At 43.6% G+C, this 27,684-nt stretch overlaps 1 protein-coding gene across 1 annotated transcript in view; it reads left to right on the plus strand.

The window, feature by feature from the left end:
• The first annotated feature begins 2,764 nt into the window (after positions 1 to 2,764).
• FRRS1L (ferric chelate reductase 1 like) overlaps positions 2,765 to 27,684 on the plus strand; it is an 84,696-nt gene continuing 59,776 nt past the window's right edge. Inside the window, exons 1-2 of the mRNA XM_073587756.1 lie at positions 2,765 to 2,963; positions 8,850 to 9,046. Of these exons, the coding sequence (XP_073443857.1) occupies positions 8,854 to 9,046 (193 nt within the window). The 5' untranslated portion in view covers positions 2,765 to 2,963; positions 8,850 to 8,853. The remainder of the gene's footprint in view (positions 2,964 to 8,849; positions 9,047 to 27,684) is intronic.

Consider the following 27,684-nt stretch of genomic DNA (forward strand, 5'->3'; position numbering starts at 1 on the left):
CAGCTCAGCAGTCACTATCACACAGGATAGGATTAGATACACGGGCTCAGCAGTCAGTATCACACAGGAGAGGATTAGATACACAGCTCAGCAGTCAGTATCACACAGGATAGGATTAGATACGCAGCTCAGCACACAGTATCACACAGGATAGGATTAGATACACGGCTCAGCAGTCAGTATCACACAGGATAGGATTAGATACACAGCTCAGCAGTCAGTATCACACAGGATAGGATTAGATACACGGCTCAGCAGTCAGTATCACACAGGATAGGATTAGATATGCAGCTCAGAACACAGTATCACACAGAATAGTATTAGATACACGGCTCAGCAGTCAGTATCACACAGGATAGGATTAGATACACGGCTCAGCAGTCAGTATCACACAGGATAGGATTAGATGCACAGTTTTTATGTGCATAATCATTATAATTTGTTATAACTAACCACAGTTGGTTGCGCAGGCAACACTGGGCTCTTCAGCTAGTTAGATATATAAAGCTCAATGTGTGTGTATGTGTGTGTGTATGTATGTATGTATGTGTGTATGTCCGGGATTGGCATCTGCACCTTTGCAGCTACAGCCACAAAATTTTGCACAGTCACACGTCTGGACCCCGAGAGCGACATAGGCTATGTTTTGAGGTGAAATTTTAACCCCGTGCGTTCCAATTCACCAAACAATTTTGCCCCTAGGTACATAATGGGGAAAAAGTGTGTGTGTGTATGTATGTGTATGTCCGGGATTGGCATCTGCACCTTTGCAGCTACAGCCACAAAATTTTGCACAGTCACACGTCTGGACCCCGACAGCGTCATAGGCTATGTTGTGAGGCGAAATTTTAACCCCGCGCGTTCAAATTCACCAAACAATTTTGCCCCTATCTACATAATGGGGAAAAAGTGAAAGGAAAAGTGTTGGAGGCAAATTGACAGCTGCCAGATGTGAACAAGGGGGACTTAAAGAATGAGAGCGATGGCGCCAAAGAGTATATACCGTACAGTTGCTAAGGTGGGGCCCTAACATGGGATACTCACCACACACGGAGATATGAACACACACACAAAATGCACCACATACTACCACTTGCTTCCACACATATACCACCCTCAGCACACATTTCACCACACATACACCAACCTCGCCACATAAAAGTCGAAACACAAAAGTTACCATTCAAAACTCGCCACGCTGTCCCAGAGCTGTTTAAAAGATGAAAAATGAGCTGTGATTGGTTGCTATCAGCAACAGTTTTCTTTGTAGACAGTTGTGGTAACTGAGGCCTATTATTCTTATCATTTCTATGGTGTTATCGTCCTTCTGTAAAGCTGGAAATAACACAATTTATTACCATGCCAACACAGACCACCCTCTGACACAGACTGCAGGGGGAGCTCAGTATGACATAGGAGAGGATTAGATACACAGCTCAGCAGTCAGTATCACACAGGATAGGATTAGATACACAGCTCAGCAGTCAGTATTACACTGCAGAGGATTAGGTACACAGCTCAGCAGTCAGTATCACACAGGAATGGATTAGACACATGGCTCAGCAGTCAGTATCACACAGGATAGGATTAGATACATGGCTCAGCAGTCAGTATCACACAGGATAGGATTTGATACACGGCTCAGCAGTCAGTAACACACATGATAGGATTAGGTACACGGCTCAGCAGTCAGTATCACACAGGATAGGGTTAGATACACGGCTCTGCAGACGGTATCACACAGGATAGGATTAGATACACTGCTCAGCAGTCAGTATCACACAGGATAGGATTAGATACATGGCTGAGCAGTCAGTAACACATGATAGGATTAGATACACAGCTCAGCAGAAAGTATCACACAGGAGAGGATTAGGTACACAGCTCAGCAGACATTATCACACAGGATAGGGTTAGATACACAGCTCAGAAACAGGATGTGCCAAAGGAGAGGACATTTTCATTCCAAGAATTCCACTCCTTCCATCTGATTTGTTTTTGATTTTAAATGCCTCCAGTTTCCAGTTCAACTGCTATTTGCAATGTCCATTAACAATGCTCAGGGACAGTCCTTGATAGTAGTAGGGATCAATTTAAGTAGTAGGGATCGATTTGCAATCTCCATGCTTTTCTCATGGTCAACTTTACGTGATCTGTTCAAGAGTTGGAACTGCCAAAAATCTGTTCATCCTTGCACCGAAAGGAAAAACCAAACATGTTTATCAAAAGGCTCTTGAATGAGTTGAAAATAAAATACTATCAGTACTTGGGTAATCGTTCAGTTCATTTGTGTTGCAAATCTGTAATGTTGAATATATGATGGGAAATGTTTTTATGTGCAATATAATCATTATAATTTGTTATAACTATCCACAGTTGGTTACTATGCCCGGGCAACGCCGGGCTCTTCAGCTAGTATATATATATATATATATACTGTACATACAGTGCTTATACATATACACACATATATATTGTACACAGTCATTATACATGTACACACACAGTAAATACAGTGATTATACATATATATAGCATGCATATATTGGTTATACATATAAACACACACATATATACTGTACATACAGTGCTTATACATATACACACACGTATATTGTACACAGTCATTATACATGTACGCACAACAGTGTGATGTCAAGACGGCAACGGAGATGTGTGTGTGTCTGTATAATCACTGTATACACAGTATATAAGTGTCCCGGACACACCAATATATGGTTACACACACACACACACACACACACACACACACACACACACTCATCTCCGTTGCCGTCTGGACATATCACACACATCACCACATCCCTGCAGCTCGTTCCGTCACGTGACCATGATGCAACCTTCGGGCCCTCCGAGCAGAGATCTCCCGTGACTGCAGCGGCGTCCATGTAAGCGGCGGTGGATGCACAGTCACCGAGGGCTGAGGCCATCTGCGGAGGAAGGTATTGTCGCTGGGCCGGGGATGCTGCTAGAGGCTGTTTCAGCACCACGTATCTCCCTTCATACAGCCATAGAGCTGCCGAAGAGGCGGATGATACATGGACGCTGTGTCCCATCTATGTCAGCATCAGCATCGACACAGAAATGAGCGCTTCTCTAGGCGTCCTGTGTGTGCTGTGTCTTGTGATTTATTCCTGGCTCCCTCCATATAACACATTATTCATTCATGTTAATGGATTATGGCAGACATCTCTGCCTCTCCTACAGAGTACAGACTGCTATGGCAGACATCTCTGCCTCTCCTACAGAGTACAGACTGGTATGGCAGACATCTCTGCCTCTCCTACAGAGTACAAACTGCTATGGCAGACATCTCTGCCTCTCCTACAGAGTACAGACTAGTATGGCACACATCTCTGCCTCTCCTACAGAGTACAGACTGCTATGGCAGACATCTCTGCCTCTCCTACAGAGTACAGACTGCTATGGCAGACATCTCTGCCTCTCCTACAGAGTACAGACTAGTATGGCACACATCTCTGCCTCTCCTACAGAGTACAGACTGCTATGGCAGACATCTCTGCCTCTCCTACAGAGTACAGACTGCTATGGCAGACATCTCTGCCTCTCCTACAGAGTACAGACTGGTATGGCAGACATCTCTGCCTCTCCTACAGAGTACAGACTGGTATGGCAGACATCTCTGCCTCTCCTACAGAGTACAGACTGGTATGGCACACATCTCTGCCTCTCCTACAGAGTACAGACTGCTATGGCAGACATCTCTGCCTCTCCTACAGAGTACAGACTGCTATGGCAGACATCTCTGCCTCTCCTACAGAGTACAGACTGGTATGGCAGACATCTCTGCCTCTCCTACAGAGTACAGACTGGTATGGCAGACATCTCTGCCTCTCCTACAGAGTACAGACTAGTATGGCACACATCGCTGCCTCTCCTACAGAGTACAGACTGCTATGGCAGACATCTCTGCCTCTCCTACAGAGTACAGACTGCTATGGCAGACATCTCTGCCTCTCCTACAGAGTACAGACTAGTATGGCAGACATCTCTGCCTCTCCTACAGAGTACAGACTGCTATGGCAGACATCTCTGCCTCTCCTACAGAGTACAGACTGGTATGGCAGACATCTCTGCCTCTCCTACAGAGTACAGACTAGTATGGCAGACATCTCTGCCTCTCCTACAGAGTACAGACTGCTATGGCAGACATCTCTGCCTCTCCTACAGAGTACAGACTGGTATGGCAGACATCTCTGCCTCTCCTACAGAGTACAGACTGGTATGGCAGGCATCTCTGCCTCTCCTACAGAGTACAGACTGGTATGGCAGACATCTCTGCCTCTCCTACAGAGTACAGACTGGTATGGCAGACATCTCTGCCTCTCCTACAGAGTACAGACTGGTATGGCAGACATCTCTGCCTCTCCTACAGAGTACAGACTGGTATGGCAGACATCTCTGCCTCTCCTACAGAGTACAGACTGGTATGGCAGGCATCTCTGCCTCTCCTACAGAGTACAGACTGGTATGGCAGACATCTCTGCCTCTCCTACAGAGTACAGACTGGTATGGCAGTCATCTCTGCCTCTCCTACAGAGTACAGACTGGTATGGCAGACATCTCTGCCTCTCCTACAGAGTACAGACTGGTATGGCAGACATCTCTGCCTCTTCTACAGAGTACAGACTGGTATGGCAGGCATCTCTGCCTCTCCTACAGAGTACAGACTGGTATGGCAGACATCTCTGCCTCTCCTACAGAGTACAGACTGGAATGGCAGACATCTCTGCCTCTCCTACAGAGTACAGACTGGTATGGCAGACATCTCTGCCTCTCCTACAGAGTACAGACTGGTATGGCAGACATCTCTGCCTCTCCTACAGAGTACAGACTGGTATGGCAGGCATCTCTGCCTCTCCTTCAGAGTACAGACTGGTATGGCAGACATCTCTGCCTCGCCTACAGAGTACAGACTGGTATGGCAGACATATCTGCCTCTCCTACAGAGTACAGACTGGTATGGCAGACTTCTCTGCCTCTCCTACAGAGTACAGACTGGTATGGCAGACATCTCTGCCTCTTCTACAGAGTACAGACTGGTATGGCAGGCATCTCTGCCTCTCCTACAGAGTACAGACTGGTATGGCAGACATCTCTGCCTCTTCTTCAGAGTACAGACTGGTATGGCAGACTTCTCTGCCTCTCCTACAGAGTACAGACCGGTATAGCAGACATCTCTGCCTCTTTTACAGAGTACAGACTGGTATGGCAGGCATCTCTGCCTCTCCTACAGAGTACAGACTGGTATGGCAGGCATCTCTGCCTCTCCTACAGAGTACAGACTGGTATGGCAGGCATCTCTGCCTCTTCTACAGAGTACAGACTGGTATGGCAGGCATCTCTGCCTCTCCTACAGAGTACAGACTGGTATGGCAGACATCTCTGCCTCTCCTACAGAGTACAGACTGGAATGGCAGACATCTCTGCCTCTCCTACAGAGTACAGACTGGTATGGCAGACATCTCTGCCTCTCCTACAGAGTACAGACTGGTATGGCAGACATCTCTGCCTCTCCTACAGAGTACAGACTGGTATGGCAGGCATCTCTGCCTCTCCTTCAGAGTACAGACTGGTATGGCAGACATCTCTGCCTCGCCTACAGAGTACAGACTGGTATGGCAGACATATCTGCCTCTCCTACAGAGTACAGACTGGTATGGCAGACTTCTCTGCCTCTCCTACAGAGTACAGACTGGTATGGCAGACATCTCTGCCTCTTCTACAGAGTACAGACTGGTATGGCAGGCATCTCTGCCTCTCCTACAGAGTACAGACTGGTATGGCAGACATCTCTGCCTCTCCTTCAGAGTACAGACTGGTATGGCAGACTTCTCTGCCTCTCCTACAGAGTACAGACCGGTATAGCAGACATCTCTGCCTCTTTTACAGAGTACAGACTGGTATGGCAGGCATCTCTGCCTCTCCTACAGAGTACAGACTGGTATGGCAGGCATCTCTGCCTCTCCTACAGAGTACAGACTGGTATGGCAGGCATATCTGCCTCTTCTACAGAGTACAGACTGGTATGACAGGCATCTCTGCCTCTTCTACAGAGTACAGACTAGTATGGCACACATCTCTGCCTCTTCTACAGAGCACAGACTGGTATGGCAGGCATCTCTGCCTCTTCTACAGAGTACAGACTGGTATGGCAGACATCTCTGCCTCCTCTACAGAGTACAGACTATTATAGGAGGCGAGGTACCTCTTCTACAGAGTACAGACTGGTATAGCAGGCATATCTGCCTCTTCTACAGCGTACTGACTGGTATGACAGGCATCTTTGCCTCTTCTACAGAGTACAGACCGTTATAGGAGGCGAGATGCCTCTTCTACAGAGTACAAACTGGTATGGCAGGCATCTCTGCCTCTTCTACAGACTACAGACTGGTATGGCAGGCATCTCTGCCTCTTCTACAGAGTACAGACTGGTTTGACGTTATACATTGCAAACCGTTATGATAGGCTAATCGCCTCTTCTATAGAGTACAGACCATTATGGGAGGCGAGGTTCCTCTTCTATTGAGTACAGACCATTATGGGAGGCGAGGTGCCTTTCCTATAGAGTACGGACCGTTATGGGAAGCAAGGTGCCTCTTCTATAGAGTGCAGACCGTTATGATAGGCTGGACGCCTGTTCTACAGAGTACAGACCATTATGGTAGGCTAGACTCCTCTTCTACAGAGTACAGACCATTATGGTAGGCTAGATTCCTCTTCTATAGAGTACACACCGTTATGGCAGGCATCTCTTCCTCTTCTACAGAGTACAGATTGTTATGGTAGGCTAGATGCCTCTACTATAGAGTACAGACCATTATGGCAGGCATCTCTGCCTCTTCTACATAGAGTACAGACCGTTATGATAGGCTAGACGCCTCTTCTACAGAGTACAGACCGGTATGGTAGTCTAGACCCCTCTTCTACACAATACAGACCATTATGGTAGGCTAGACACCTCTTCTACAGAGTACAAACTGGTATGGCAGGCATCTCTGCCTCTTCTACAGACTACAGACTGGTATGGCAGGCATCTCTGCCTCTTCTACAGAGTACAGACTGGTTTGACGTTATACATTGCAAACCGTTATGATAGGCTAATCGCCTCTTCTATAGAGTACAGACCATTATGGGAGGCGAGGTTCCTCTTCTATTGAGTACAGACCATTATGGGAGGCGAGGTGCCTTTCCTATAGAGTACGGACCGTTATGGGAAGCAAGGTGCCTCTTCTATAGAGTACAGACCGTTATGATAGGCTGGACGCCTGTTCTACAGAGTACAGACCATTATGGTAGGCTAGACTCCTCTTTTACAGAGTACAGACCATTATGGTAGGCTAGATTCCTCTTCTATAGAGTACACACCGTTATGGCAGGCATCTCTTCCTCTTCTACAGAGTACAGATTGTTATGGTAGGCTAGATGCCTCTACTATAGAGTACAGACCATTATGGCAGGCATCTCTGCCTCTTCTACATAGAGTACAGACCGTTATGATAGGCTAGACGCCTCTTCTACAGAGTACAGACTGGTATGGTAGTCTAGACCCCTCTTCTACACAATACAGACCATTATGGTAGGCTAGACACCTCTTCTACAGAGTACAAACTGGTATGGTAGGCTAGACGCCTCTTCTACAGAGTACAGACCATTAGGGTAGGCTATATGCCTCTTCTATAGAGTATAGATCGTTATGGTAGGCTAGATGCCTCTTCTATAGAGTACAGATCGTTATGGTAGGCTAGATGCCTCTTCTATAGAGTACAGATCGTTATGGGAGGCTAGACGCCTCTTCTACGGAGTACAGACCATTATGGTAGGCTAGACACCTCTTCTACAGAGTACAGACTGGTATGGTAGGCTAGACGCCTCTTCTACAGAGTACAGATCATTATGGGAGGCCTTGCTCCAGACTGAGCTGTCTGGGACATCAGGGACCATTGTCACTGGCATGTGAGCGATGCCACCAGTATGGCAGGATGGTTTTCTGTGTTTCATCCAGTCATGGCTATAATTGCAACCCAGTAATCCCATCCAATCAGCTGAGCCCCTTTTATGGATAATATGTAAGGTTGATGACGGTGAGGTGATAATATACGTCTGGTTATTTGTGTCGTTAAAATAATCCTTTCCTTTCTGAATTGCTCACACACAGAGTATTTGTCATACACTTCCGCAACATGTCAGCTGTGTAGTGCTGCGCTTCAGCGGTTTGAATGACTTCTGTTCATGTACCCCACCAATAGCCAGACCCTTCCCATTCCCAGCCTTGTCTTGTAGTCAGTGGGTACCCACCTAGGAGAATATGTAGCTTCTGTACTTTGCAGGAAAAAAATGTCAATGTGGGTTTTGTTTCTTATACGCCTCTGCTTTGTGATTGGTGCTGGTCTGACATTTGGATCCTTAACAGTCCTGACAATAAAGGGGCTCATTTAGCCTTTTTGGGACTGGTGTAGGTCCCAGAGGTTGGACCACCACCAGTCATAAAGTGATTGCTTTAAACCGTGGAAATAAATACTTAGGAGTTGTCTGCTAAATGCCTATGAATCCAATTAATATTCCTCCAGACTGGAGCATTAGGATTGCCTAGCACAGACATGGTCATTTCACTATGGAGAGAGGTGTAAGATCCTGCCATATAGTCATGTTGACGTCCAAACCTTCATTGCCCTAATCTTTGCTGCCAGTATGTGGCCATGTTATCTGAGAATATTCTCCTGCTGACTCCACACCATGAAGCAGACCTGTGCACATCGCGGTATGTCTCCTCTACAGGTGACGGTATTTCTCTCTCTGTCTTATAGTGCCATGCTTCTGCAGTGTCTACGTTGGGGGATCTGGTTCTTCTCTTTATCATCCATTGGGGCCAGCCCTGCAGATGAGAGTACCGCAAGAGGAAGCCGTGCAGACCAGGGAGACACTGCTCTAGATGATAAGCATCAGGACACTTATGGCACCTTTGCGTCTGAGTTCTATGACTTGCGATATCTGTCTGAAGAAGGTCAGAAAACATCTGTGTGACCATTTGGTATTGAAGATGGGATGGTTGTACATAACAGTATAGCATTAAGCTGAATTGTGAACGTTATTAATTTTAGCTTCCATTTTTCACTTGGTTAAAAATTTACAGTTGATAATGAGAAAAATTACATAGACCAGAGGAGCATAACCTGCAGTCGGGAGCTACATGTGGCCGTAATGGCATTCTGTGCTGTTCCCAAACATATGCAGACATATGTTTGGCTGACAGGAAAACTACATTTGTGCAGTTAGAGAGAAAAGTAATGGCACACAGCCTACAGACAAGAACTAATCATGCATTGTGGTGCACATCCCACGGATCCACGTGTATCAAGAGAATTGAGTTCTTTGACCAGCCAAGTTAAAGCAGACAGCAAGGGGATGGTATACTCAGGCTGTTAAGGGGCCATGGACATTGGCCCATTCCTAGCCTAAAAATAGAAGCATGCAGCCTCCCAGAAAAGGCGCATTTATCAAATGCGCCAATTCTGGCACTTTGCTCATGTAGTGGTGGCAAGTGGGGTTGATGTCATCTTTGTACTGTCAGGTGACATCAAGCCACGGATTACTAATGGAGAGGCGTCTATAAGACACCTATCCATTACTAATCCTATAAACTATAGGGTAAATAAAGACAAAGCCAGAATAAAGTCTTTTATTTGAAACTAGATGGTGGCCCGATTCTATCGCATCGGGTATTCTAGAATCTCTGTTAAAATAAAAAATAGTTATATACTCACCTTCCGTCGGCCCCCGGACTCTTTCTCTCCTCTCACCACGCTCCCGGCATCTTCCGGTCCCAATAATGCTTAGCGCGAAACACCGCTGATGACGTCGCGCTCTCGCGAGAGTGACGTCATCTTTGGCCCTTCTTGCTAAGCATTACTGGGACCGGAAGATGCCGGGAGCGTGGTGAGAGGAGAGAAAGAGTCCGGGGCCGACGGAAGGTGAGTATATAACTATTTTTTATTTTAACAGAGACTCTAGAATACCCGATGCGATAGAATCGGGCCACCATCTAGTCTAATATTCCTGTTACACCCGGAGCTCCAGTCACTGTTCTGCTGTTACCTAATGTATTGTACTCCAGTTACACCCAGAGCTGCTGTCACTGTTCTGCTGTTATCTAATATATTGTACTCCAGTTAATCCCAGAGCTGCAGTCACTGTTCTGCTTTTACCTAATGTATTGTAGTCCAGTTACACCCAGAGCTGCAGTCACCGTTCTGCTCTTACCTAATGTATTATACTCCTGTTACAGCCAGAGCTGCAGTCACTGTTCTGCTGTTACCTAATGTATTGTCGTCCAGTTACACCCAGAGCTGCAGTCACTGTTCTGCTGTTACCTAATTTATTGTACTCCAGTTACACCCAGATCTGCAGTCACTGTTCTGCTGTTACCTAATATACTCCTGTTATACCCAGAGCTGCAGTCACTGTTCTGCTGTTACCTAATGTATTGTACTCCATTTACACCCAGATCTGCAGTCACTGTTCTGCTGTTACCTAATGTACTCCTGTTACACCCAGAGCTGCAGTCACTGTTCTGCTGTTACCTAATGTAGTGTACTCCAGTTACACCCAGATCTGCAGTCACTGTTCTGCTGTTATCTAATGTATTGTACTCCTGTTACTCCCAGAGCTGCAGTCACTGTTCTGCTGTTACCTAATGTACTCCTGTTACAACAAGATCTGCAGTCACTGTTCTGCTGTTATCTAATGTATTGTACGCCAGTTACAGCCAGAGCTCCAGTCACTGTTCTGCTGTTACCTAATGTAATGTACTCCAGTTACACCCATCTGCAGTCACTGTTCTGCTGTTATCTAATGTATTGTACTCCAGTTAATCCCAGAGCTGCAGTCACTGTTCTGCTTTTACCTAATGTATTGTAGTCCACTGACACCCAGAGCTGCAGTCACCGTTCTGCTCATACCTAATGTATTATACTCCTGTTACAGCCAGAGCTGCATTCACTTTTCTGCTGTCACCTAATGTATTGTACGCAAGTTACACCCAGAGCTGCAGTCACTGTTCTACTGTTACGTAATTACCTAATGCATTGTACTCCAGAATATGTACAAGACTGTGCTTGTGTAATGAGCGACGCAGCAGTGATGCCTTTAACGTCTGTAATGTGCCAGTACAATAAGCAATGCGGCCGGGTTGCCACGATGACTAAGCAACTGTCGCGACCAATCAGCGAGGTGGGATTTCCATTACAGACAGACAGAATTAGACAATTATATAGTAGATAAAACAAAACACTTTTACTTTTTTATTTAAAAATAACAAGCACGGTTATACTCACCTAACGCCTAATTCCACTGAAGCCCTCGTCTCCCAACAATATCCCTAACCTGTTTGTCGTTTTGTACCACGCCGTAATCCATGTCTGGGGGAAAACCGTTTTCAACCTGGATGGTGCCAAGATGCGACCGTCCAGGCTGAGAACCAGTAGCCTCAGTGACTAGTGGTGACGTCATCGAGGTGACGAACAGCATTTTTTAAAATTTTTTATTTAAATAATTAAAAAATATGGTGTGGGGACCCCTCTATTCTTGATAACCAGCCTTGCTGAAGCTGACAACTGAGGGTTGCAGCCGCCAGCTGTGAGTTTTTCCTGGCTGGTTATCATAAATATAGTGGAACCCAAGTCAATTTAAAAAATATATAAATTTATTTACAGCGCTGGGTGATGAATACTCCCATCAGCAGCTCCTGCTCTTACTCTTATTAGCAGCAGCAGGCGTCGGCTGATGGGAGCAGAAGAGCCATCAGCCGACGCCAGTCACCATAGGAAAACTTAATACCTCTGATCAAAATCTTTTGACAGCGTGGAAACCGCGGCTGTCTGACCAGCAGTGATGATTTTACTGCCGATCAGAAGCGGTGTTTGCAGCTTTATCATGCACATGACAGCATGGCAAATACTGGATGTTGGGCCCCCCCATTCAATTTAGTGAGGTTCGGGTCAGGGTACTATTATGGTACACAAACCAGTGTCTAGCTATCTCTACTCTTAATGAATTCTTCTAGTGGTTCAGTGATCATAATAACACCACAGGTGTGTCACAGAATTTTATACCATTGGGAAGTGAAGAAAAATCAAATTTTTTTTAGCCCCATATTTTACATTTTCTCATGGGGAAATGGGTGAAAATAACACTAAAATTTTTACCACAATTTCTGCAGAATGCAGAAATACCCCATATATGGCTGAACAGTACTGCTAGACCACACAGTGAGGAACGGAGCGCTATTTGCCTCCTGGAGAGCAGATTTTCCTAGAATAGGATATACAGAGCCCCCTAAAAGGGCTAAAAGAGCAGAATCCCACCACAAGTGACCCCATTTCAGAAATTATACCCCTCCAAATATGTGTATGCTCAAGGTGGTTAATGTACATTGGGGCTCAGAAGGGGGGGGCATTTGGATTTGGGAGTGCAGAATTTGCTGAATTTCTTTTGGCAGGTGAGGAGCCATTTCACTTTTCCAGAGCCTTTGTGCTGCCAGTAATGTGGAACCCCCTTATATTTCCATTAACAGATGATGTAGCTGAGCAGAGATTTGCTTTTTTGTGGACTGAGTTGAAGCTTTTATTGGGAACATTTTATATAGCATTTTTTATCTCATTTATCTGATGGTCTACACTGATCACTTACTTTGTGGTTTCCATCTAAATTCTGAGTGACATGATTCAGATGACAGATCTGAGTGGAGACTTGCTTTCTTTGTGGATTGAGTTGAAGCTTTTGTTGGGAGCATTTTACATAACGTTTGGGATCACATTTATCCAGCGCTCTATGCCGAGCACTTACTTTGTGGTTTCCATCTACCGTTCATGTATAAGCTGACCTGAGTATAAGCCGACCCCCCCTAATTTTGCCACAAAAACTGGGAATACTTATTGACTCGCGTATAAGCCTAGGGTGGAAAATGCAGCAGCTACTGGTAAATTTCAAAAATAGATACCAATAAAAGTAAAATTGAGACATCAGTAGGTTAAATGTTTTTGAATATCCATATTGAATCAGGAGCACCATACAGTTCATTATGGCCCCATAAGATGCTCCATACAAAAATTTGCCACATATAATGCTACACAAAGGTTAATAATGGCTCCTTAAAATGCTCCATAGAATAATATGCCCCATATAATGCCCCATACGGTTCCTGATGGGCCCCATAAGATGCTCCATACAAAATACACCCCATATAAGGCTGCACAAAGGTTAATAATGGCCCCATAAGATGCTCCATAAAGGTTACGGCCCCATAAGATGTTCCATAGATTATGCCCCATATGCTGCCCCATAAAATGCTCCATAGCATATGCCCCATAAGATGCCCCATAGATTATGCCCCCATAAGATGCTCCATAGATTATGCCCCCATAAAATGCTCCATAGATTATGCCCCATAAGAGTCTCCATAGATTATGCCCCCATAAGATGCTCCATAGATTATGCCCCCATAAGATGCTCCATAGATTATGCCCCCATAAGATGTTCCATAGATTATGCCCCCATAAAATACCCCATAAAATGCTCCATAGATTATGCCCCATAAGATGCTCCATACATTGTGCCCCATAAGATGCTCCATAGATTATGCCCCATATGCCGCTGCTGCATTTAAAAAAAAATTACATACTCACCTCTCCGTCGCTGGGGGCCAGGTGCCGGTGTCGCCGCTGGCTCAGGACTCGACACCCGAGATATTCACCTGTCCCCGGTCCATCGCTGCTCACCGCTGTCTGCCGCTTCCTTTGTCAGTGACTTCAGGTAGCAGAGGGCACGGCACGCATTTACTACGTCACCGAGCCCTCTGCTGCCTGAACATTACTGACAGAGGACACAGCAGACAGCGGCGAGCAGCGATGGACCAGGGACAGGTGAATATTGGCTATACTTACCTCACTCCTGGCACGGTCTCTGCAGTCCCGCCACTCCCACGGTCTTCCTTCCTTCAGCGGTTACGTGGTACCGCTCATTAAAGTCATGAATATGCGCATATTCATGGCTTTAATGAGCGGTACCACATGACCGCTGAAGGAAGGGAGACCGTGGGAGAAGCGGGGGGCTGCAGAGACGTGCCAGGGGATAAGTATGGTCTGACACCCCTGCTCCCCCACCGACCCCTGACATATATGACTTGCGTATAAGCCGAGAGGGGGACTTTCAGCCCAAATAAATGGGCTGAAAATCTCGGCTTATACGCGAATATATACGGTAAATTTCTGAGTGACGTGATTCAGATGAAACCCCCGATGGATCCATTCATTATAATGAGGCAGCAGAGTTATTCTGGACTCCTTCTGGCCTCTGTTCAGCGGTGTCCTTCTTTTGAAAAGTGCACAAAACTGTGGCGGACGGCACCTTTATACAATCCTAAAATGACGGACGAACGCCGCCGGATCACAGGTCAGACGGTGCTCACAGTGCCTCCATCTGCCTCATTACAGGGAATTTTCCGCCGCCATAGGTTCTGTCTGAATCACGTATTTCAGAGAATTACAAGTAAACACTGGTGTAAGCGCTCAGCACAGATCGCAGGATAAATGTTCTCCGAGTCTTACTACGATCTTTGGGAGGTAGAATGTACAAAACAGCAGGTGAAGAATTGGTTTTATTTATTTTTTATGCCATTCCTCATGCGGTGAAAGTGATTAGACGACTTTATTCTTCGGGTCAGTGTGATTACACCGATACCAGATTTATATGGGGTTTTTATGTTTGGCTGCTGTCTGTCACACACTAAAAGAAGCTTTTTATTACATCGCCATAATTTAAGAGCTATAATTTTTCCATATTTCGGACCACAGAGTGATGTGAGGACTTGTTTTTTGTGGGATGAGTTGACGTTTTTATTAGTACTATTTAGGGTTACATAACGTTTTTTGATCGCTTTTTATTCCGCCATTTGTGGAGGCAATTCAGGAATTGTTTTTTTTCTTCTTTGTTTTATTATTCCATTCCGTTTGTGGTAACATTGATAATGCAGCTTAATTATTCAAGTCAGTACGATTACAGCAATACCTCATTTATATCTTTTTTTATGCTTTGGCGCTTTTACACACTAAAAACTTTTATAGAAAAAATAATTATTTTTGCATCGCTCTATTCTGAGAGCTATATCTTTTTTATTTTTCCGTTGATGGAACTGTATGGAGTTTGTTTTTTGCAGGACAAGATAGTAACATAGTAACATAGTTTTGAAGGCTGAAGGAAGACCTTATGTCCATCTAGTTCAGCCTATTTTTAGTGCAGCTGTTCTGCATTGTTGATCCTGGGGAAGGCAAAAAACCCACAGAGTAGAAGCCAATTTTCTCCATAGGGAAAAAAATTCCTTCCTCTAAGCTGGGTCAACCATGTACCTATAATATTATGTTATTCGTAACCTTCTATACTGTTACTCACAAGAAAAGCATCCATTTCTTTCTTAAATTCATTCAGTGAGTTGGCCATCACCACTTCCTCAGGAAGAGAATTCCAGAGCCTCACTGCTCTTACTGTGAAGAACCCTCTTCTATGCTGGTGCAGAAATTGTCTTTCCTCCAAACGAAGAGAATGCCCCCTTGTTCTTGTCACAGTCCTTGGTACAAACAGTTGATGATGTTGTTGATGTTGATGATGTTTTTTATTTATATTTGTCTTTTTGATAACGTTTTATTACACTTTTCTTCAGCAGTAAGTTGATAAAACAGTTTGCTTCGTTTTTTTTACGGCATTCATAAGGGGTTAACTGGTTCCTGATGTGGCAATACCAAATATGTGTACTTTTTTATTTTATTTTTTAATACATAAAAATGTATATTTATTAGTGTAATATGTTTTTTATTATTATTATTATTATTATTTTGTAATTTTTTTAAATTTTTTTTTATTTTCTTACTTGGTCCCTCTATAGGATTTTCACTTTTTTACTTTGATTGCAGGTATAATGCATTGCAATGCTCTAGCATTGCAGTGCATTATATCTATACTGAAAGCTTTTAACACCATCTGCGAGCATGGTCTCTGAGGCTATGTGCCCACGTAGTTTTTAGGTGCTGCGGATTTCTCCCTGCGGATTTTGTAAAATCCACAGGTAAATCCGCAGGTCAAAAGACCAGCGGTTTACCTGCGGATTAGCCTGCGGTTTTGCCCTGCGGTTTCTCACCTCACAATGGTGAAGGTAGGAAACTGCAGCGGAATCCGCACAAAGAATTGACATGCTGCGGATTGTAACCCGCAGCAAATCCGCGCGGAAAAATCCGCAGCATGTGCACTGCATTTTTTTTATTTCCATAGGAAATAAAGGTACTGTACAAAGCAGCAGAATCTGCAGCGTGTACACATACCCTGAAGATTTTCGTAGCTTTGTGACTTCAGGGTCGTCATGACGTCTTCGGGTTACGATGGCAACGATCGGGCACGCGTGATAACATTGCAGGGGGTTCCAATCTGAAAGCAGAGGGAGTCCCATCCCTCTGCATGCCCCCTGAATGTTGCAATAATAATAGAGAATGGGGAAAGCTAACCAAGCCACCAGGAAAAAGAGCAATATATTCATAAGTAACCTGAGGCACAAAAAATTTTTTAATTTTGCAGAAAAATATTTATTGAACATGGAACATGAAAAATACAGACTCCCCAACGTTTCGGCTAAACTAAGCCTTTATCAAGGGTTTATCTATAAAAAGAATAACCATAACATAAAATCAACAAAGTATGTTGGGAAAATTTTCATTATCATACAAAATCAATTCTTTAATCAGATTATGTAGATATTTTTTGCCAGCATAAATAAGAAAAAAGAAACAATTCCATCCAGTAGGTGTATCATAATTTTCTGTTAAGAAGAAAACACATTACATATGTAAGTATATGCGCACATATAAAAAGTAAAAGTGTATATAAAAAAACAAAACAATAAGGTGAACGCCAGAATAATACCTGTATAATCAAGTGTTCCACTCTTAAATGTTCTATAGGACAAAACAAAAAGGGAAAATTCTAAGTGTCCAAAAATAAAAATATAGCCCAAGAGAATAAAAGAAAGATGCCATAAACAGACCTGTATTAAATGCACACAATGAGTACAGGGGACCACGCCGCCGTCTTGGTAGGAAGAAATGTGTACCAGACGGGGAGGAGGTTAATTTATTTAAAGCTATGAAAATCATCAAAATCAACTGCAGCTGAAAGTTAAGCGATCACATATGTGTAAGCGCAACTCGCGCATGCGCTGTCCGCCCAGCAGGACGGAAGTGGGGAAGAGAAACAAGGAAGTGTGGCAAAGCGACTCAGCACATCTACGATGGCATAACCAGCGCATGCGCTGTCCGCCCAACAGGACGGAAGTGGGGAAGAGAGGAAGTGTGGCAAGAGCGGTTCAGTGTAATTATATGTCAAGTTGTTATGACAACCGCGCTTGCGCGGTATAGCTAATCGGACGGAGATAAGGAAAGAAGATAAAGGAATTGTGGCTGAGACTAACAGGCATGGGCACATAACGTTATCCTATCTAAAACTAAAAGTATTATAACAACCTAATGATACTCATATTACTTACGCGACATGTTACAAACAGAGTATGGTATATTAGCAAAAAATAATCAAAAATTATGGCATCTATATCAGTATAGTAAAAAAAATTTAAAAAAAATATATAGAAAAAACAATAAACAAAAAACAAAAATAGGGAAAAAAAGGGGAGGACATGGAGGAAAAAGGGGGGAAAATTTAAACAATAAATCTATTATAAATAATCGTTCAATACCTTGTTACAGCATATTATTAAGTCTGAAAAAAAGAAAAAAATAAGTATATACGCATATACATACATATGGACATACAATGTGTAAATATATCCCCATTTCTACACGTACTCATTTACATACTGTAGATTTACACATATATATATAAACATACATGTTATTTCACCATCTAATAACTTTATTTTCAATTTTACCACATAAATACCACATAAATTTCCCCTATTTTATTACTGGACGCCTCTGGGCCACGGACCGGGTCACCGCCGCCGTGACACTGTCCCCCATGGAAGTCGACGGGCCCAGTACCAAGTACCCCCAGGCCCCGTGGGGCGCTCCAGAGCCATGTCATCTGCTGGTGTAGATCCAATGTGTTTTATCAAGACCAAAGTCAGCGCAGCCGTCTACCAGGAAATTTTAAAGCATTTCATGTTTCCCTCTGCCGACAAGCTTTTTGGAGATGGAAATTTCATTTTGTCCACACTGCCAAAAGTACCAATTCCTGGTTTAAAAACAACAGAATCACTGTGCATAATTGGCCAGCAAACTCGCCTGACCTTAACCCCTCTCAATGGGGATTTTGTCAAGAGCAAGATGAGAGACACCAGACCCAACAATGCAGAAGAGCTGAAAGCTGCTATCAACGCAACCTGGGCTTCCATAACACCTCAGCAGTGCCACAGGCTGATCGCCTTCATGCCACACCACATTGATGCAGTAATTGATGCAAAAAGAGCCCCGACCAAGCATTGAGTGCATTTACTAAACATACATTTCAGTAGGCCAACATTTTGGATTTTAAAATCACTTTTCAAGCTGGTGTTATAAAGTATTCTAATTTACTGATATAATGACTTTTGGGTTTTCATTGGCTGTAAGCCGTAATCATCATCATTAACAGAAATAAACACTTGAAATAGATCACTCTGTAATGTGTTATGAATAGTGTTGAGCATTCCGATACCGCAAGTATCGGGTATCGGCCGATACTTGCTGTATCGGAATTCCGATACCGACTTCCGATATTTTTTCAATATCGGAATTCGGCATCGGAATCGGAAGTTCAGTTGATTGACAGCCTGACGTCATCATGATGCGCGGTGTGTGCGCATCATGATGCGCCGTCATTTCGGGCCTTCCGGGGGTCTCTGCCGGCCTGCCGGGGGGCTGTGCCGGCCTGCCGGGGGGCTGTGTGGACTGCCCGGGGTCTGTACCGGCCTGCCGGGGGGCTGTGTGGACTGCCTGGGGTCTGTACCGGCCTGCCGGGGGGCTGTGCCGGCCTGCCGGTGGTCTGTGCACCCTGTGGGGGTCTGTACCGGCCTGCCGGGGGGCTGTGCCGGCCTGCCGGGGGGCTGTGCACCCTGTGGGGGTCTGTACCGGCCTGCCGGGGGGCTGTGCCGGCCTGCCGGTGGTCTGTGCACCCTGTGGGGGTCTGTACCAGCCTGCCGGGGGGCTGTGCCGGCCTGCCGGGGGGCTGTGCTGATGTCCGGGGGTCTGTGCAAGCATCGTCCGATGGGACTACAAGTCCCATCTGACGATGCCTGCTACCATGACAGTGATTGACACATTAGCCAATGATGGGACAGTAGTAGTCCCATCATCCGGCTAATGTGTTAAATGTTAAAAAAAAAAAATACTACATACATACTACATGCATGCTACATACATACTACATGCTACATACATACTACATATATACTACATACATACTACATACATGCTACATACATGCTACATACATGCTGCATGCTACATACATACTACATACATACTACATGCATGCTACATACATACTACATGCATGCTACATACATACTACATGCATGCTACATACATACTACATGCATGCTACATACATACTACATGCTACATACATACCACATACATACTACATACTACATATATACTACATGCATGCTACATACATACTACATGCTACATACATACCACATACATGCTACATACATACTACATATATACTACATACATACTACATACATACTACATGCATACTACATGCATACTACATGCATGCTACATACATACTACATGCATGCTACATACATACTACATGCTACATACATACCACATACATACTACATACATACTACATACTACATATATACTACATGCATGCTACATACATACTAAATGCTACATACATACTACATGCTACATACATACCACATACATGCTACATACATACTACATATATACTACATACATACTACATACATACTACATGCATACTACATACATACTACATACATACTACATGCATGCTACATACATACTACATGCTACATACATACCACATACATACTACATACATACTACATACATACTACATGCTACATACATACTACATATATACTACATGCATGCTACATACATACTACATGCTACATACATACCACATACATACTACATACATGCTACATACATACTACATATATACTACATGCATGCTACATACATACTACATATATACTACATGCATGCTACATACATACTGCATGCTACATGCATGCTACATACATACTACATATATACTACATGCATGCTACATACATACTACATGCTACATACATACCACATACATACTACATACATACTACATGCTACATACATACCACATATATACTACATACATACAATACATTCATACAATACATACATAGACATACAGTACATATAACATAGAGTAACATACTTACCAATACTTGTCACATTGTTCCCCGAAGCCATTGTCTTTTCCAGAATAAATATTAACATAACAAACCACAAAAATACTCACCCACGATCCGAAGCAGTCCACGAGTGTGTCCCACGACGATCTTGGGTAGAGAACTGCAGCATCAGATGATGCTGCCGTTCTCTACGGGCTGCAGGAATCCAATGACGGAAGATAGGTATCCTTCCGCACTGTATTCCTCCGCCACTTAAAAAAAAAAAAGTCCCTAGTCTCACTTTATGCCATTGCTGCGTGGGAATTTCCCACACAGCAATGGCATAAAGTGAGACTAGGGACTTTTTTTTTTTTTAAGTGGCGGAGGAATACAGTGCGGAAGGATACCTACCTTCCGTCATTGGATTCCTGCAGCCCGTAGAGAACGGCAGCATCAGCTGATGCTGCAGTTCTCTACCCAAGATCGTCGTGGGACACACTCGTGGACTGCTTCGGATCGTGGGTGAGTATTTTTGTGGTTTGTTATGTTAATATTTATTCCGGAAAAGACAATGGCTTCGGGGAACAATGTGACAAGTATTGGTAAGTATGTTACTCTATGTTATATGTACTGTATGTCTATGTATGTATTGTATGAATGTATTGTATGTATGTAGTATATATGTGGTATGTATGTAGCATGTAGCATGCATGTAGTATGTATGTAGTATGTATGTAGTATATATGTGGTATGTATGTAGCATGCAGTATGTATGTAGCATGCATGTAGTATATATGTAGTATGTATGTTGCATGTAGTATTTGTAGTATGAATGTAGCATGTATGTAGCATGTATGTAGTATGTAGTATGAATGTAGCATGTATGTAGTATGTAGTATGAATGTAGCATGTATGTAGCATGTAATTTTTTTTTTTTTTTTTTACATTCAACACATTAGCCGGATGATAGGACTATTACTGTCCCATCATTGGCTAATGTGTCAATCACTGTCATGGTAGCAGGCATCGCCCGATGGGACTTGTAGTCCCATCGGACTATGCCTGCACAGACCCCCGAAGCCTGCACAGACCACCGGCAGGCCGGCACAGCCCCCCGGCAGGCCGGCACAGCCCCCGGAGCCTGCACAGACCACCGGCAGGCCGGCACAGCCCCCCGGAGCCTGTACAGCCCCCCGGCAGGCCGGCACAGCCCCCCGGCAGGCCGGCACAGCCCACCGGAGCCTGCACAGACCACCGGCAGGCCGGCACAGCCCCCCGGCAGGCCGGCACAGACCACCGGAGCCTGCACAGACCCCCTGGCAGGCCGGCACAGCCCCCCGAAAGGCCCGTACAGACCCCAGAGAGGCTGTACAAGGGCAGGAAAGGGTTTTTCTTATTCCGATACCGGAAGTCCCATAGACTTGAATGGGACTTCCGGTATCGGAATCGGCGATACCGATACTTTTTTTAAAGATCGGCCGATACCATCCGATACGATACTTTGAAGTATCGGACGGTATCGCTCAACTCTAGTTATGAATGAGTCACCGGAGGAGGAGAAAACATAAATACAAGCTAAGTCCAGAAAACCGGAGAGGTTGGTAGCTATCGGATTGCAGACCCCTGATCCTATACACCACAACTAACAGTAGCCGTGGGGGGTTCCTACGGTGCCCTAGACCCCTCGTCACAGCCGGAGAACTACATAAGCCTAAAGTAGGAAAGGGGAAATCTAAACTGCCCCAGAGCAGACCCCAAAGCAATAGACATCCCCCAACATGTATTGTCGGTGAAAAACAGATGAAAACACAAACACAGACAGAAAGACAGGCTAAGCAAACGATGGGGCCCAACTAACTAGATAGAACAGGACAGAAAAGATGCTGGCTGCAATCCGCAAAAAACCCTACCAAAAATGTCCCAACCGTCTGATAGGGAAAAAGGCCCTGAAGTCGCTAGACTTCAAAATCACTATATCAGCACTCAGGTATATTCTGAAAACAGAGCAAAGAGATCAACTGGTCAGAGACAAAAATGGAATTCAGCCAGTCCCAACCAGGACTGGCTGAATACAATCACTAAGGAAACCAGACAAAATCTCATGGAATATTAGCAGGGCAAAAACTTAGCTTTTAGTAGACAGGAACAAAACTGGAAGCAAGAGCTCAGAGCAGAAAGGATCACCAGCAGCCCTGCAGGGCTTCGGCTGCCTTATATCCACTCAGAAATTCCAGATGTCCAATCACACTCCGCCTGTTCAGATGACAGGTTCTTCCCATCCCAATCAATTTCACTACCTCTCTTCACCAGCAGAGGGAGTTCATCAGACATCAAAGGTGAAGGGGAGAATGAACTCACAACAGTAATGGCTCTATATAATATATGAGTTTCAGTTTTTTTATTGAAGAACTGAAATAAATTAACTTTTGGATGATATTCTAATTTTGTGAGAAGCACCTGTGTGTATATATATATATATATATATATATATATACACACATATATATATACTAGCTGAAGAGCCCAGCGTTGCTTGGGCATAGTAACCAACTGTGGTTAGTTATAACAAATTATAATGATTATATTGCACATGAAAACCGTGGATCTAATCCTATCCTGTGTGATACTTACTGCTGAGCCGTGTATCTAATCCTATCCTGTGTGATACCGTCTGCTGAGCCGTGTATCTAACACTATTCTGTGTGATACTGTGTGCTGAGCTGCGTATCTAATCCTATCCTGTGTGATACTGTCTGCTGAGCCGTGTATCTAATACTATTCTGTGTGATACTGTGTGCTGAGCTGCGTATCTAATCCTATCCTTTGTGATACTGACTGCTGAGCTGTGTATCTAATCCTATCCTGTGTGATACTGACTGCTGAGCCGTGTATCTAATCCTATCCTGTGTGATACTGGGCTCCCCCTGCAGTCTGTGTTAGAGGGTGGTCTGTGTTGGCACGGTAATAAATTGTGTTATTTCCAGCTTTACAGAAGGACGATAACACCATAGAAATGATAAGAATAATAGGCCTCAGTTACCACAACTGTCTACAAAGACAACTGTTGCTGATAGCAACCAATCACAGCTCATTTTTCATCTTTTAAACAGCTCTGGGACAGCGTGGCGAGTTTTGAGTGGCGACTTTTGTGTTTCGACTTTTATGTGGCGAGGTTGGTGTATGTGTGGTGAAATGTGTGCTGAGGGTGGTATACAGTTGTGGCCAAAAGTATTGACACCCCTGTAATTCTGTCAGATAATACTCAGTTTCTTCCTGAAAATGATTGCAAGCACAAATTCTTTGATATTATTATCTTCATTTAATTTGTCTTAAATGAAAAAACACAAAAAGAATTGTCCTAAAGCCAAATTGGATATAATTCCACACCAAACATAAAAAAGAGGATGGACAAAAGTATTGGCACTGTTCGAAAATCATGTGATGCTTCTCTAATTTGTGTAATTAACAGCACCTGTAACTTACCTGTGGCACCTATCAGGTGTTGGCAATAACTAAATCACATTTGCAGCCAGTTGACATGGATTAAAGTTGACTCAACCTCTGCCCTGTGTCCTTGTGTGTACCACATTGAGCATGGAGAAAAGAAAGAAGACCAAAGAACTGTCTGAGGACTTGAGAAACCAAATTGTGAGGAAGCATGAGCAATCTCAAGGCTACAAGTCCATCTCCAAAGACCTGAATGTTCCTGTGTCTACCGTGCGCAGTGTCATCAAGAAGTTTCAAATATCAGGGACCTGGAGCAGTTTGCCAAAGAAGAATGGTCTAAAATTCCAGCAGAGCATTGTAGGAAACTCATTGATGGTTACCGGAAGCGGTTGGTCGCAGTTATTTTGGCTAAAGGTTGTGCAACCAAGTATTAGGCTGAGGGTGCCAATATATTTGTCCCATTTTTGGAGTTTTGTGTGAAATGATCAATGTTTTGCTTTTTGCTTCATTCTCTTTTGTGTTTTTTCATTTAAGACAAATTAAATGAAGATAATAATACCAAAGAATTTGTGTTTGCAATCATTTTCAGGAAGAAACTGAGTATTATCTGACAGAATTGCAGGGGTGTCAATACTTTTGGCCACAACTGTATGTGTTGAAGCATGTGGTAGTGTGTGGCGCATTTTGTGTGTGTGTTCATATCCCCGTGTGTGGTGAGTATCCCATGTCAGGGCCCCACCTTAGCAACTGTATGGTATATACTCTTTGGCGCCATCGCTCTCATTCTTTAAGTCCCCCTTGTTCACATCTGGCAGCTGTCAATTTGCCTCCAACACTTTTCCTTTCACTTTTTCCCCATTATGTAGATAGGGGCAAAATTGTTTGTTGAATTGGAACGCGCCGGGTTAAAATTTCACCTCACAACATAGCCTATGACACTCTCAGGGACCAGACGTGTGACTGTGCAAAATTTTGTGGCTGTAGCTACGATGGTGCAGATGGCAATCCCGGACATACACATACATACATATACTTTTTCCACATTATGTACCTAGGGGCAAAATTGTTTTGTGAATTTGAATGCGCGGGGCTAAAATTTTGCCTCACAACATAGCCTATGACGCTCTCGGGGTCCAGACATGGACTGTGCAAAATTTTGTGGCTGTAGCTACGACGGTGCAGATGCCAATACATACATACACTTTTTCCCCATTATGTAGATAGGGGCAAAATTGTTTGGTGAATTGGAATGCGCGGGGTTAAAATTTTGCCTCACAACATAGCCTATGATGCTCTCGGGGTCCAGACGTGTGACTGTGCCAAATTTTGTGGCTGTAGCTGTGACGGTGCGGATGCCAATCCCGGACATACACACACACACACACACACACACACACATTGAGCTTTATATATTAGATATACTGCTCAAAAAAATAAAGAGGACACTTAAAAACAAAAGGAAGAAAAAAATGATCCAGCTGGAGACGGAGGCGGCTGCAATTTACAAAGCTTTATTGGACAACTTAAAAATATGTTGGTTCTTTAAAAATTTCTTATAGCAAACACCAAGCACACCAGTGAGGAGGATCAACGCGTTTCAACTAAAAAATAGTCTTAGTCATGATTTTTTTTTCTTCCTCTTGCTCCTAATTCATGTGGATGCTCACCACAGTCCGTGCTGGGCGTTGGCAGGCTTGGGGATTGCTTTGCAGACGGGTAAGCTGACTACAACTTTTTTTCTTACTTACTTAAAAACAAAATGTAACTCCAAGTCAGTCAAACTTATGTTTAATTAACAATGATTGTGATTCAATTTCTCTTGCTGTTGTGGAATGGAATAAACAACAGTTAGACTGGTTTCTTACTAGCGTTCGGCAGAGCTGCGGAGGGCTGTGGACTTCCTCTGTGAAGCTCCGCCCACTGCCACACCTCCTCCATTCAGCTCCACCTACGTCTGCATGCGTCCTGCTTACCTATCTTTAACATTGGGTACGGAGGTCATGCAGATGTGTTTGCCGCATTGGCAAAACAACGCATGCAAACGCATCCGCATCCATCCGCATGGCCTGCATACCCAATGTTAAAGATAGGTAAGCAGGACGCATGCAGACGTAGGTGGAGCTGAATGGAGGAGGTGTGGCAGTGGGCGGAGCTTCACAGAGGAAGTCCACAGCCCTCCGCAGCTCTGCCGAACGCTAGTAAGAATCTAGCCTTAGAAATGATAGGAAGGTCACTAACATCCATGTGTCTGCTCAGAAAGAGTGTCCAGGGTTTCCTTTATTTTTTTGAGCAGTGTGTATATATATATATATATACAGTATATATATATATATATACACAGGGTGGGCCATGTATATGGATACACCTAAATAAAATGGGAATGGTTGGTGATATCAACTTCCTGCACATTAGTATATGGGAGGGAGGAAACTTTTCAAGATGGGTGGTGACCATGGCAGTTATTTTGAAGTCGGCCATTTTGGATCCAACTTTATTTTTTTCAATGGGAAGAGGGTCATGTGACTCATCCAACTTATTGAGAAATACACAAGAAAAACAATGGTGTGCTTGGTTTTAATATAACTTTATTCTTTCATGAGTTATTTACAAGTTTATGACCATTTATAAAATATGTTCAAAGTGCTGCCTATTGGGTTGGATTGACAATGCAACCCTCTTCTCCCACTCTTGACACACTCAAAGTTTGTTTACTGTAAGTGATATCTGTAATTTGTATGCAAATTGCCTCTTCAGAGAAAAAGAGGACTTGAACTCTATAGTGCCACCTATTGGTAGTAGCGATTCTGTAATTTGTATGTAAACCCTTCTCATGTACAGCACCATGGAACCAATGGTGCTCTATAAATAGATGATGATGATAATAATAATAATAATCTTTGACTTTAGGCTTTTTAGAGATAATTTCATCTTCAAATTCTTAACTTTTCACAATAATAGTAATTTTCACAAGGGGCGCCTAAACTTTTACATGCCACTGTATATGTGAGTGTATAAAATATTTACATATGTACATCAGCTTCTCTTTGTAATGAACATTGTGATCACCTTAGAAAATGACACCAATGAGTGTTAACCCCTTCCTGTATTAGAATGAGAATAAATGTTTATGGTAGGGGTCCACAAGTGTGGAAGGGGCTCATGGGCTGAACTCCCTCCACACATGGTAGATGCAGTCTGTGTTGTATAGCCAGCAGCTTTTAACCATTTAGATGCTATTGAAACAACAACAAAGGTGAAAAAAATCACCAGTAATTACTACATTAGTATGGAATATCACTACAGCAAAATCTATGTACCTACTCCAAAACAGTGAATGAACCAAATAAAAAAGTACATAAAAATGTGCTTGTATTAAGTCATAATATTAAAATGTTTGAAACAATTAAAACCACATGAGGATGGAGGGAAGCCAAGCAACAAAATATAAGGAGACCACTTGCACAGAAATATTAATGAAGGGTATAGTGACTGAATAACATAGTAATAGGGAAAAGACTTCCATACAGATAAAAAAAAACATCATAAACATTAACATAATAAAGTAGGCATAAAGAGAAAGGAAACGAAAAAGAATTATATACTGTATACCAGTAGTCCCTACCATTTGGCGCTTGTGACTCCAACGTATTTTTTGCCTAGTGATACTCCTTGAGAAAGCCACTAGGCGAAATGTACGTTGGAGTCACAGGATGACCCTGGCAGCTACCAAGCTTGTAATGCTC

This window comes from Dendrobates tinctorius, unplaced genomic scaffold (genome assembly GCF_039654945.1).
Source record: "Dendrobates tinctorius isolate UK_male_01 unplaced genomic scaffold, ASM3965494v1 ptg000102l, whole genome shotgun sequence".
Taxonomy (NCBI): Eukaryota; Metazoa; Chordata; class Amphibia; order Anura; family Dendrobatidae; genus Dendrobates; species Dendrobates tinctorius.